The 15,086-nt window shown below is 37.4% G+C and overlaps 1 protein-coding gene across 3 annotated transcripts in view; it reads right to left on the reverse strand.

The window, feature by feature from the left end:
- The window catches only part of LOC145675969 (uncharacterized), a 617,917-nt gene that overhangs the window by 295,388 nt on the left and 307,443 nt on the right, over positions 1-15,086 (reverse strand). For all 3 annotated transcript variants that reach the window (XM_081746793.1, XM_081746794.1, XM_081746792.1), the window contains exon 3: positions 3,842-4,181. In XM_081746793.1, the coding sequence (XP_081602919.1) occupies positions 3,842-4,181 (340 nt within the window). The remainder of the gene's footprint in view (positions 1-3,841; positions 4,182-15,086) is intronic.

Below are 15,086 nucleotides of genomic sequence, written 5' to 3' on the forward strand. Positions count from 1 at the left end.
TCAAGAAAATGGGAGGAAACGGAAAACCCCAAGAAAACCCACGCACACGGTGATTGTCTACCACAAAGTCTACTTGGCGCATGCTGGGATCGAACCAGGGACACCACGCACCAGAGGTGAACGCTCTACTACTGAACCACCGCGGCTCCCGTCAAATGCAAGTACACAATTCTCGAACAGTAGCGAATATCTGTTCCATTTAGTTAATTATCACAGTTTTGATATGAAACTGGTCTTGTCTCCGTCACAAACTAGTTCCTTATCATTGAAGGTGGAAACAAGTTTTTTATTATTATTATTTTTTAACAGATGCAGAAGGAAAGTCAATAAATAAATACAGGGTGTTTCAAAAGAACACCGACAACGTTTGGCAGGTGATTCCTAACACCAAGGTAAGACAAAAAGTATAGACCAACCTGGGTGCACAAATGCTTCCTTTCGGAGTTATAGGCTGCTGAAAACATGAAAAATTTAATTTTAAAGGTCCATACATCCAAAAATATGAGACCTATCCGTAGTCGGATCAAGACTTCACATAGGAAATAATATGTGCTCTATCCAAAAATCCATGTTTCAAAATCCTAAGATACACATAAAGCAATTTTATAGACGGAGTTTCGCTTTGGGTATATAATTTGAAGAACTTTCCAACTACCTGTATAAAAATTGTTGCGAAATTGTTAGGATTCTGAAACTTGGATATTTGGATAAGACACATACTAGTTCCTAAGTAAAGTCTTGACCCGACTACGGTAGGTCCCATTGTTTTGGAGCTATGGACCTTTAAAGTTCATTTTTTTCATGTTTTCGGCAGCCTATAACTCTGAAAGGAAGCATTTGTGCACCCAGGTTAGTCTATAATTTTTGTCTTATATTGGTGTCAGGGGACACCTCTTAAACGATATCGGAGTTGTTTTGAAACACCCTGTAAAAAGAGCTAGTAGTACTGAAACTGCAAACTGATATAATGAGATTGAAGCTCAATAATGAATTCTATAATTAGGCCTTTCTGAGTGCGAGTGCACTTTCCCTCACATTTGTTGTTCATAATGGAGTAGCTTTGTTCTTTCTGGAGAAAGGGTGGTGGCAAATTATGCCATTGCACGGGGCGGAAAAATACCTAGAGGCGGTCCTGCTCCCACTGGAAATCGAACCACGGTTCCCCCAGGCATGTATAGTAACCATGTAGCCACAAAGGAGCTCTGCAACACGATAAATCTCTTTAACAACAATCATACATACTAAATCCTCTCGACAAAGACAAATCGGCTTTTATCTTCGTGATAGTTCTACAAATCGATGTTTACGCGAAACGCCATTTCAAATTGAAACATAATACGCAAACTGTCGTCTCTCCAAACAGTCTCTCTGAATCCTCCAACATGACATCCGCTAGCTACGCAACATCCACACACACAAAGTACTACTCGCTTCAGATGTTTCAACAGGTGTTGTAACAAACCAAAAAGAAGTTGGCGAATTGCCCAAAACGCATCAAAACAACCGCGCCACGCGCCTATGTAACTCTTTCCGAGATGAAAACTCATTTTTAGAACATCCGAAAGGAAGAAATATATATATAATAGATATGTAAAAAGTAAACAAACGAAAATATCGGTGCATCAGAAGGGAATGAATGTTGTACTTGGCGACGGTACATACTTGAAAACAAGATACTTCAATAAGATACGGTACTGGCGGAACGTTACAAATAGTTTTTTTTTTTAATTTAAAATAAAAAGAGGCAGATTCTAAATTACGTAAAGTTCATTGACCTATCTAAATACTTATTTAGACACCCGCTTTCTTTACTTTTACTTAAGAGTCTTCATCCCGGCGAATTAAAATACCGCTAATTTTACAGTAATTATGTGATATCTTCAAATAGATAAAAGATAATTGAAATATGGAACAAGAGCGCCCTAGACAATATTATTTTGCGTGAGGTACCGTTATCACAAGTCACCTAGTGGCTTTTCGTTTTCAGCCGTTTAGAAACGCGAAAAAAAAAAATGCCGATTTTCAAAATGGCTCGAAATTGAAAGCAGATAAGTGAGTTGTGATAACGGTTTCTCATGTAAAATAATATTGTCTAGGGCGCTCTTGTTCCACATTTCGATTATATTTTATCTATTTGAAGATATCACATAATTACTGTAAAATTAGCGGGATTTTAATTTCGCCGGGATGAAGACTCTTAACATACATTGGATTTGAAACTAACGGAAAGAGACTTTGAAACAAGGAATATGCTTTGGTATTCGACTATAAATCAAACCCTCTGTATTAAACTTCTATTATTTTCTGGGTGTACGTTACATTTCTACACAACAGCCTTCCCTGTTGACGTAGTGGCCAGTGCATGTGTACAGCTCACAGATGACGAGAAGAACCCTAGCAGTAGTAGTGTGACGTAGGTATGGGCTCGCCCACTTTTCGCACCGCACGGGGGTTTCAAATGACACCACGGAATAGCACACAGATAACTACCCGGAGTAGCAGACGACATCTAAGTATAGACCACACCTCAAAAACCAAAAGTGGACTTGACCATGTCTTTGACTTTTCCCGCTTCCCCTGTTTTACGGTTCTCGTCATCTGTGATCTGTATTTGGTGCACGGAGACCCGGCTTGGATTCCCAGTGCAAGATTCTTTAAATTTCAGTGCACTGCGGGGATTTGGATTTCTTTGCAAACTGTAGGTTCTCATCTGGTATCTGGTACTGAAACTATATGCTAAATTCCAATCAATCAAATTTCTACATAACATTATATTCTGTAAAGGCTCTCGTATTCACGAAGAAATTAAATGTCGACTAAAAGCAGGGAATATGTGTTACTATTCGGTTCAAAATCTCTTGTCGTCGCGAATTCTGTCGAAGAACATGAAGCTTAAATTATACAAAACGATAATCATGCCTGTTGTTCTGTATGGTTGCGAAACATGGTCGCTTACTCTGAGCGAAGAACATAGACTGAAACTATTTGAGAACAAGATCCTGAGACAAAAATTCGGACCCAAGAGGAACGGGAATGGGGTATGGCGGAAACTTCATAACGAGGAACTACATAATTTATACGGTTTACCCAACATTGTTAGGGTCGTCAAGTCTAGAAGGCTTAGATGGGCGGGTCATGTAGCTAGAATGGAAGAAAGTAGAAACGCTTTCAAAGTCTTGACTAGAAGACCAATCGGAAAACGACCCTCAGGAAGACCTAGGGGCAGATGGGAGGACAATATTAAGATGGATCTCGCAGAGATTTGAATACAAAGTAGAAAGTGGATGCAGTTAGCTAAGGATAGAAGTCAGTGGAGAGCTTTTGTGAACGCGGCATTGAACCTCCGGGTTCCATAGGCCATAGAGTTAGTTGGTTAGTTAAAGACTCTCGTTCGTAACATAATAGAAAGTCACTATATTTTATACTGGACTAGCAGAATACCAGTTCTTCGCACGGGAGAATACGTTTCATTTTGGACATAAAAAGCAATGGAGGCTGAGTTTAAATTTAACCGGCATCGGAAGTGTCACTATTCCTCTCAGCGACCACGAAAACTATGAATTTGACACTAATATCGGTCATTTTCTAGTATTTTTCGATAAACGCCCCCCCGGAAACCCCCTGGTTTGAATTTTGAAAAAACGTTTCCTCTTAGTATGGGGCTTGGACCAAGGGACGCGTGACCGAAATTTTGTAACTCTTGGTCTACTCTCTGGTCCCCAGGCCGCACACAGACAGACACCATAGATTATATACCCCATAGATTTATTATATTAACTTGGCAAGTTGGTGATCACAGTTAAAAAGTAGGCTATCGCTGAAGAAAATCAGGAAAACTTACCTTGGCCAAATCATTCTTCTCATTTTCATCGCTTGCCGCTGATTTTTCTTCTGCCGATTGTTTCCGGCTGGAGTCCGAAATGTCCGCTATATCAACAGTTTCACCCGAATTTACACTTCTCGTATCCGGCTCCGGGGGTTTAATGAATTCGATTCTCCCGCCTTCCACACAGATATTCGGCGTCAGAGGGTAAGGGCTGTTCGCATTGGGGTAGGAGTTCGATAACGGCCGATCCCGATCGACACTAACACCGCTTGCGGACTTACAACTGTCGTCCTCATCATCTTTATTCTCGAAGCCCAAAAGATGTGTCTTCTCACCGGACAAAGGATGAATTTGTCTGAAAAGATAACAAAATAATACAATAAATTATTATATTGGAATAGTTCTTAACAGTTTGCATAGACTAAACTTAAACTAGTACTAGTCAATTTCTCATACACTGTGAGCCAGAACGTTTCTGAATCTTTGTTTTATTCTGTGTATCCTTTTTTGTTACATATATCTAGGACAAGTCACATTTTTGAATCTTTGTTTTATTCTATGTATCCTGTTTCTTGTTTCATACGTCTAGATCGTCACATTTTTTTGAATCTTTGCTCTATTTTGTGTATCCTGTTTCTTGTTACATATGTCTAGGTCAAGTCACGTTTCTGAATCTTTGTTTTATTCTGTGTATCCTGTTTCTTGTTTCATATGTCTAGGACAAGTCACATTTTTGAATCTTTGTTTTATTCTATGTATCCTGTTTCTTGTTTCATACGTCTAGATCGTCACATTTTTTTTTGAATCTTTGCTCTATTTTGTGTATCCTGTTTCTTGTTACATATGTCTAGGTCAAGTCACGTTTCTGAATCTTTGTTTTATTCTGTGTATCCTGTTTCTTGTTTCATATGTCTAGGTCAAGTCATATTTTTGAATCTTTGTTTTATTCTATGTACCCTGTTTCTTGTTTCATACGTCTAGATCGTCACATTTTTTGAATCTTTGTTTTATTCTGTGTATCCTGTTTCTTGTTTCACATGTCTAGGTCAAGTCATATTTTTTTGAATCGTTGTTCTACTCTGTGTATATTGTTTCTTGCTATACATGTCTAGGACAAGTCAAATTTTTGAATCTTTCTTCTATTCTGTGTATCCTGTTTCTTGTCACACATTTTGACCCACATTTTCTGAATCTTCGTCCTATTCTGTGTATCCTGTTTCTTGTTTCATTTGTCTAGGCCAAGTCTCACATTTTCTGAATCTTAGTTCTATTCTCTGCATCCTGTTTCTTGTTTAATTTGTCTAGGCAGTCACACATTTTCTGAATCTTTGTTCTATTCTGCGCATTCTGGTAAATAAGCAGCTGCCCCCAAATAGAAAGAAAAATGTGCTTTTTTTAAAAAAAAAAAAATATATATTCGTGGATCACATGAAACATACTCGCGGACCGTGTTTGGCTATCTCTGGTCTAAACAACAGATCGCGTTTAAGAGTCAGTATTTTTACTTACATATCAAACAATGAATTTCTTTAGGGACGCACAGTGGTAGAGCGATCACCTCTGGTGCGTGAGGTCCTTGGTTCGATCCTAGCTCGGTCCAAATGAGCTTTGTGGTGAACAAAGACCGTGTGCATGGATTCTCTCGGGGATTCCCGTTTCCTCCCACTTTATTCATTCCATTATTTAATTTATTTATAACCATCACTGTCTCCCCAAAAGATATGAAACTCCAAGAACATTTTTAAAGAGTAATTTTTTATTACATCTCAAAGAATGAATTTAATCCTAGGTGATTTTCGCATATTTCGCTGTCTGATCGCGATTTTGCACTGATATCTGTCGACAGACAGACGAATGGACAATCGGAGTTTCTATAAAACTTCAGACACAGTGCATAACAATCGAACAAGAGGTGTCCATGGGTGAATATTTATGTATTTTCCTTCACCATTTAAAATAAATATAGCACAATAATCTGTATTCAATAAAGAGAGAGAGAGAAAATTCTCCATATAGAAAAAGATATATCGTATATTAAATAGATTAAAAAAAAAAAGTAATCAACGAAAATTCATATCCGCTTTTCAGGTCAATTTCAGTTTACGAAAGCATATTTCATTATTTGATTACATCAATTTTTAAGCATTCGCACTCAGATATGGAAACCAATTTGGAACATTTATTGATGTTGAAAATTGAACGAATGGGGGGGGAGGAAGTTATATAGAATGAACCTATCTTCTTTCAACTCACTCACTCACACACACACATTATATATATATATATATATATATATATATATATATATATATATATATATATATATATATATATATATATATATATATATATATATAAACCAAAAATGTTTGAGTACTCTAAATTACGAAAAAATAAATTTGGTAGGTTATGTAGCAATTATTGAAGAATATATATAACGTGATTGGTCGGCTTCTCTGTAAAGCCATTTAATTGCAAATTATTGCACAAACCCATATTCTCTCTCTCTCTCTTTCTCTCGCTCGCTCTCTGTATGTATGTCTATTTGTTCAGAGAAGTGGGAAGATCCTACCTCATACAATTCAACAAATAATTCCTGTCTGCTATATTATATTAGGGTATGCCAGATTACAGACCTCTCATAAAAATACATACATGTGTAGAGCTCCCATATATTCAGACTTTAAAAAAATCACCTAATGAAAATTAACACTGAAAAGCGGAACAATTAACATTGAAAACCAGAACACTTTATGAAAATTAACATTGAAAACCGGGACACCTTATGAAAATTAACATTGAAAACCGGGACACTTCATAAAAATTAACATTGAAAAACGGAACTCCTCATGAAAATTAACATTGAAAACCAGAACACCTTATGAAAATTAACATTGAAAACCAGAACACTTTATGAAAATTAACAATGAAAACCAGAACACTTTATGAAAATTAACATTGAAAACCGGGACACCTTATGAAAATTAACATTGAAAACCGGGACACTTCATAAAAATTAACATTGAAAAACAGAACTCCTCATGAAAATTAACATTGAAAACCAGAACACCTTATGAAAATTAACATTGAAAACCAGAACACCTTATGAAACTTAACATTTAAAACCAGAACACTTTATGAAAATTAACAATGAAAACCGGGACACTTAATAAAAATTAACATTGAAAACCAGAACACCTTATGAAAATTAACGTTGAAAACCGGGACACCTTATGAAAATTAACACTGAAAACCGGGATACATTATGAAAATTAGCATTGAAAACCGGGATACTTTATGAAATTAACACTGAAAACCGGTACACTTTAAGAAAATTAATATTGAAAACCGAGTCACCTTATGAAAATTAACTAAATCATACAATCAAATCAAAATCAAATCATTTTTGGACATATAATTATGTCCCATTGGTGTCCATTATTCAGAGGTTTTACTGTACGAGTACTTCAATACAAAAATGAACTCTAATAAAGAAAGTACAGAGAATCACGCGAAAACTCCCATGTGTGGAATACGAAGAGCCACCGTTAGTCACCGTTACCCGTTAGGATTTAAACGGATTTACTCCGTTAACGAACAAGGCCTAAATAATCGTTCTAGCTGTCTTGCAAAAAATAAATAAATAAATAAATAACTTCTCGCTCGCCGTGGCCTTGTGCAAAGCTGTCAGAAATCATCGTTCCCCGGCCAGGGTATAACACATATGAGATATAGACAGCCACTTTTAAAGCAGTCCTTATCTATTAATTCGTAACCAGATTGGCTCCATTAACGAAGTTGTTCAAGAAAATCGCGCTTAACTATAAATAAATAAAAAAAAAACTTACATGCATAGGGAATTACATGTATGAGATATGGCTTATAGATAACCACTGTCGAGGTTTCTGTAATCCGTTAATAGGTTAAGCAATCAACTAATCGCTTCAATTATCTCATGCTGGAAACATAATTTAAAAATTCGCTTACACGTACGCGATACGGATTATAAATAACCGCCGTTACAGTAGCAGTTAACTGTTAACATTTTAACTGATTGGCTCTATTAATGAATTCGCATGAGATAATTGCTATAGCTACCTACTGTAAAACACAAAAATTTTAGATAACGACCGTTAAAGTCGCCGTTATTCGTTAACGGACTGTACCCATTAACTAACTCGGCTGAAGTAATTGCTCTAGCCATTTCTTCTCGGTTATCTATATAGGATATGCGCGATACTTAGCAAACGTTAAAACCGCGGTTATCCGTTAAGTTAACGGTTAGATCGCTTTAGCCATCTGTTGCACAGAAAACAGAATACAAACATTCGCTTACACGTGAGATATGGGATACATATAACGCCCGTTAAAGTCCTCGTTATCCGTTCATATGTTAACGGATTCACTCCATTAACAACAAACTTGGGGCCGAGACTACCTCTCTAGGTACACTCATGTCCAAAATTATTGTCGCATGTCTATAAATATGTTGTTCTAGGAATATACTTTGATGACGAATTCGCCCGGTATTTCTTATAATGTTAGTATGTGTATAATCGGCAAAGACATGTATGTGTCAAATTTCATGTCAAAAGAACAGTAAATACGAACAATAAAACGAAAATAAAATTTTCTTGTTCATTTAGGAACATTTTATTTTACTTATTCTAATTTTCGTATTTATAATTCTTTCTCTATGAAATTTACCACAAATATACATTTCCCGATTATACACGTAGTGTCGGTGTTAAAAGTACCGTGCAAAATCATTGTCAAATTACATTCTTACAACAAGACAGTTATAGATATATGCGACAATCATTTTGGACATGAGTGTACCTGTTGCAAAAAGCAGAATTAAAAAATTTGCTCTCACGTATAGGATATGGAGTATGGGTAACGACCTTTAAATTCGCCGTTATCCGGTAAAGAATTGAGTAGATTACCAGTAATAAACTCAATCGAGAATTTCGAGATATGGACTATGGAGAGCCACCGTTAAAGCCACCGTTATCCGTTAACGAATAGACTCCACTACGAACTTGGGTGACATAATCGCTCTAGGTATCTATTGCAATAAGCAGAATTTTAAAAATCCCTTCTGTTCAATATCGTGCGGAGTAACGGACAGACGGACGCACAGACTAAATCTCCCTGCGTGATCCTAGTAAACATTGAAACAGGTTACTGTTTCATCAAACACCACAAAAAACAGATCGTCCGGCAACTCTACTGAAGCAGAATAAATTAAAAATGTATCATTTTTGTAATCACATTCTCATCACGCATTCCCGTTTCTTTTCAACGTGTTCACTGTAACAGCTGAGTACAATAATTAATATTGATGAATACGGATGCTAAGCTAATTTAAATTTTTGTTCAGAATATGCATATTTGTTTGAATGGTAACTTTTTAAAAAAAAAAGTCATTTTTTGCCATCACAAACGATATTATTACTAATATTATACCCAGCATCAATATGGTAAAAAAAAAAGACAGAAAAAAACGAAATCATTTGAATTAATAGCATAGCACATTGAAGTGACCAGAATTAATTGAATACCAATTAGGTCACCTGATGGTCATGAAGTTTTCTGGTCAAATCTGAAAAATAACGATCAAACACATTTATATTTTTTTCAATATTACTCTGAAAGTTATACTGGATAAAAAGAAAATTTTGCTATATTTCTTAGCTTATTATATTCTAACAAAGAGGGGTCAGATATTTTTTCAGGGGGAGGGACTCAAACTTAGATTACGTTCATACCTATTATATATATATATATATATATATATATATATATATATATATATATATATATATATATATATATATATATATATATATATATATATATATATATATATATATATATATATAGGGGTTGGACAAAAAAATAAAACGTTTGCAAAAGTGTGAAAATCATACCTAGTATGGTGTGGGGCTTCCTTTTGCGACCAAAACAGCTTGGATAGGACGTGGAATGGACTTATATAGCTCCTGAATCGTGGTGTGTGGTCACCCTGCTACATTCCCACCACAACTTATTCGAAGAAATCTGAAATCGTCAATGTTTTAAACTAACAATTGGAAGATACATCGTGGCCACGGTAGCTCAGTGATACAGCGCTAACCTCTGGCGCGTGGGATCCCTAGTTCGATCCCAACTCAAGCCAAGGAGACTTTATAGTGGACAAACACCGTATGCATGCATTTTCTCGGGATTTTCTTCTACTTTCTCATTTTCCAGCATTAAAATCCATCTCATCATCACTGTCTTTCTTAGCCTCGGTGGCTTAACGAGGGACGTTAAACTCAAGAAGTTATGTCGAAATATCACACTGTCCTTTCGAAAACGAAATGAAATCTTTAAGTTTAACGTCCCACCATTATGCCGGGTAGGCTAAAGGAGAGACGGTGATAATGAGAAATGAGTGAAATGGTGGAATGAAGAAAGTGGGAGGAAATGAGAAAACCCCGAGAAAACCCACGAGCATGGTGTTTGTCCACCACAAAGTCCACACGACACAAGCTCGGATCGAACCACGGACCCCAAGCACCGAAGGTGAACGCTCTACCACTGAGCCACCGCGCCCCCACAGTCCTCTCGATCTGATTTGATTTGAGTTGAGTTTAGTGTCCCTTTCACGAACGAGGTTATATGAGACATACACCTACAGCTTAACGTGTGATCCGAACCACATGAGAATCGAACCGAGTTTCTCTACGCCAAAAGCGCATACGCAAATCGTTTAGCCACGAGGGAGCTGTAGCCCTTCCTACCCATAAAAGCCGTACGTCCCTCTTATTGAATCTCGCTGCTGGAACTGGACACTCGCTGGAGTCTCGCTGCTGGAACTGGACGTTAAATTCCAACCAAAAGTAATTCCATTAACAACTTTTCTTTATAATGGATAATACTGGTAACCTTGAAAGACCAACTTTGGTTAACTTGATCAGAAGAGGAATTTAGCTTCTTTCTAATACTATATATCAGCCTGGAAAAATTACCGCATCCTTCATTGGGATGAACGAACTACAAACAAACGCCTCTGGAATTTGTACCTCCACATACATACATTAGCCTATCTTCATATGTATCTTGCAAGAGAATCAACTTAACTAGCTCCTACACATGGAGGCACGAATAGCACATAACTTTCACAAAAATTCTCCCTAAAGCGCTAACGAAAACGACGAACTACAAATAATTTTCTTCAAATCAAAAGGAGTTAAGAACGAACGACCTTCGCTTTTTTTTTTTTTTTCGTTCTTTAATTTACAACCTATTTTTACATGGTTGCAAAGAGCACGCAAGCACATACTATATAAAAAAAAAGACACTACTACCACTTGTTTAGTTGATTTTTGTAGCTTCTAGGTATCTCATGCCAAGACTTACAATCCAAACTAGTAATGTCGGTTTACAGAACGAAGGATGCACGGAGATGGGAGAGGGGGGGGGGATGATACACATGCAAAACATATTTCTGACAGATGATCACACAATGATATCTTGGAAGGAAACCGAACGGATTTTTTAAAATCATATTTTATTTTCATATTTTTAAGAAAATCGCTGCCAAACACGAAATATGTTCGCCATATGATAAAATCTTACGCAGAAGCCGGGAAATCAGAAAAGTGACACCACAGAAAATGAAGGCACACAAAGCAATTGGTCAAATGTTATACATGGAATATTGGACTGTATGGTTCAGAGACCTGGACATTATGGGAGTTAGAGAAGAGATATTTATAGAGCTTGGAAATGTGGTGTTGGAGGAAGATGGGGAAGATAAAATGTACAGAAAGTAACAAACGAAGAGGTTTTAAAACAGATAGGAGAGAAGAGGACGCTTTTAGCCACATATCGTGTCAAAATTTCTTCTAACGTTTCGTTCTGTAAAATTATGTTGCAAAATTTATGCCCTGATGGTTTTTTATTTCTTAATTTCATCTAAAAAAAATCAGAATCATTCCGTATGGTAAGAGGTCCATGAAAGTATGATATAACATTTTAACTACATATAATTTGGAGTATATTGTATAAGATTTGCGTTATCTTTAACCCTCACACTACCAACGAGAGGGGGGGAAGTACTTTGTGCCCACCACAATATGTTTCTGGTAATTATTCTTCTAATCGTTTCTTTAAAATTGTAATATTATATATATATATATAGTAATATCCAATGTGAAGTTGTTTACAAACAAATCCACGCATCAAGTGTTTATAAACACCACCTCGTGCTTCATCAAGAGGAACTTCCACCAGGGCGACCTCCAATCACCTGCAGACGACGTTTAGCCCCTCCCACGGAGCAGAAGACGAAATCGAAGCAGCAGCGCCACCGCCACCCAAGGGACGCTATAAATTGGACAGAAGAATAGGGATGCGCACGAGACGAGTCGAGACAGGGTTTTCCTGACAAAATTCGAGTCGAGACACGGCTCTTCCAATAGAAAAATATACATTTTTCGAGTCGAGACATCACTTTTACAGCACATTTTCGAGACGAGACAGCCACAAATCTTGTCTCGTGCGCATCCCTACAGAAGAAGCCAGCTCAGTACCAGTTTTCTGGTGACCCTTCTTTAGTCTGCTACGGGACTCTTGGAGTAACCTAACCCTAGGCCTCTAGTCTGCTACGGGACTACGCCTATCCTATCTCCTGGCTTAGCCTGCTACGGGGCTCTGTTGGCGACTTAACCCGCCTCTGCTTGCTACGGAGCATTGGTTTTTTAATTCCACTCCTCTTAGCCTGCTACGGGGCTCTGTTGGAGATCCTGTCTGCGACCTTACGGTCAAAGACCACCTATACTCACCCTGATTATACAGAAATCAATTTGTATGGTATTTTGTAAAAATACTTTTATAGAGGAGCTTTTTTAAAAAATACTGGTAGTGGGAGTCGATTTCGGACGCTCTTTTTATTAACAGCTCTACCTCTTTCTTATATATGAGATAAAACTACACAAAGTTTTAGATGGTGGAGGCGCCGGGTATATATATGGAGAGAGAGAGAGAGAGAGAGAGAGAGATGAGGGATAGTACTGCTTAACATATTTAGCTATACCTTACGATGGTGCAAACTAAACGTTAGTATGTCTCATAAATTTGATGTATTAAATTGGTGGACACAAAGTACACCCTCCACCATTGGTAGATGTGACTGACATTTAGAAGTGTCACTCCTAGATGACAGCATAATAAATAACTGTATCCCGCTTTTTCAAAATTTGACGGTTAGTCTTATCCCGTGTAGGGATGCGCACGAGACGAGTCGAGACAGGATTTTCCTGACAAAATTCGAGTCGAGACACGGCTCTCTTCCAATAGAAAAATATACATTTTTCGAGTCGAGACATCATTTTTACAGCACATTTTCGAGACGAGACAACCACAAATCTTGTCTCGTGCGCATCCCTAATCCCGTGTACTGTTCACTTCAGTCACTGTAAATTTTGTGCGAGTTCTCGATTTTGTTTCTTTTGCAAAATATATTTAATTTTAACAAGTGGGTTACAAAACGATCCCCTCCCTTTGGTAGTTCGCATTGCAAAAAAAAATACCTAGATAGTGCGAGGATTAAATGTTGATAAATGCTGTTCATTTCGGTCGTACAATCACGTTATCAATTTATATTTTTAAACTATGAACAGTGGCATATTTAAGGGGGGGGGCAAAATTTTATTTACTAAACTAAATGAAATATTTTGCAGAATTTTCACATTTCCAGGAATAAAGTTAACGAAGCCCCCCCTCCGAAACAAAATCGTAAATACGCCACTGACTAAGAACCATGTAACACTAAACCAGAGTTTGACACCTATGACTTGGTAAACTAATGATGCCAATGAGGCCAATTCTGGAATTCCTTGCCTCCTGGTAGAGACCTGCACGGGCTGGGCTTGGGCGGGCCGACTCTGTTATTTCTTTGGGCCGGGCCGGGGCCGATTAATTGCAATTATTTAATAATTATTGACTTTCGTTAAACGATAATTAAAATAAAGTCAAACGTTGAAGAAGTGTGCCCTTGAAAAATGTTACAATATGAAACTTTTAAAATTTTTCGGGCCCGGACTGGGCCGAGCCTAGGTACATTCGGGTTGGATTGGGCTCGGGCCGAAAAATTCGGCCCTTGCAGGTCTCTACCTCCTGACCAACCCTATACGCGGTGCTGAAACGGGACATTACACTTTTTAACTAAATAATTCAACACCAAGTCGTTATTATTTTAAATAGAAACAGAACGTGCAATTAGATAAAAAGTTCTTTTAAAAAAAAAATACCTGCTGGGAGTTAATTAGCAGAACGACGACCTCATTTCACATTCTAAACAGATTTTCAAGATTCAGTCATAAAAAAAAAAAAAAAACTTTCGTTGTTTTATTAATATTATTCATTGAATAGTACCATATGTCACCTTGAGTAATGAGAATGACCAAAAGAAATATTTTAAAATGTTAATTATATTTCGTAATGTGTGTTTCTTCTTTTAAATTTTTGTTAAAAGGCAACAAACTCAATATGTCAATAGCCAGAAAAGTTCAACGTTCTCTATAATTGGATATGTTATCGACTTTGCGTTAAAATATACTTGTCATGCATGTGTCTGTGCAGTCGTTCTTTCAGAAAAAGTGTTCCGGGGTGCAGGCAAGTAGCCAAGGGGTGGGTCCGGGGGGTCCGGACCCCCCCCTTCGGATCCAGAAATAAACAATATTAAGGAAGGATCAAACAAAAAGAAACGAGAAAAAGATAAATCAACGCGAAAAGTATAAAGCTACAGTAAGCGTTTGGTTACTCTTTCTTATGAGGAGCTTTGTGTGGAGGAAACGGAGGGAGGGGGACTGAATGTCCTAAGAAACTAATATCGATATGTTGCCAGTAAAATAGTTTAAATTGATCGATCACCTGGTGTGTAACCACAGTATTCCATGACCCCTCCCCCATAACGAAATCCTGGTTAAACGAACGAATATATGTTGCCAGTAAAATAGTTTAGAATGATGAGCACCTGGTGTGATAACCACAGTATTTCGTCACGGACCCCCCCCCCTATTGCGAAATCCTGGCTACGTGCCTGCCGTGCCTGCGGGGTGGGCACTACTGGTACTATTTTATTTATTATTATATTATAGATGTATTATTTTATTCTCGTCCGGGGGGGGGGCACTCTTAGAGCTCCGGGAGGGCAGTGCTCCCCCCCAAAAAAAAACATCTGGAAGAAACACTGTGTCTGTGTATCTGA

The sequence above is a fragment of the Thermobia domestica genome, chromosome 18, assembly GCF_964235325.1.
Source record: "Thermobia domestica chromosome 18, izTheDome1.hap1.1, whole genome shotgun sequence".
In the NCBI taxonomy this organism is placed as follows: Eukaryota; Metazoa; Arthropoda; class Insecta; order Zygentoma; family Lepismatidae; genus Thermobia; species Thermobia domestica.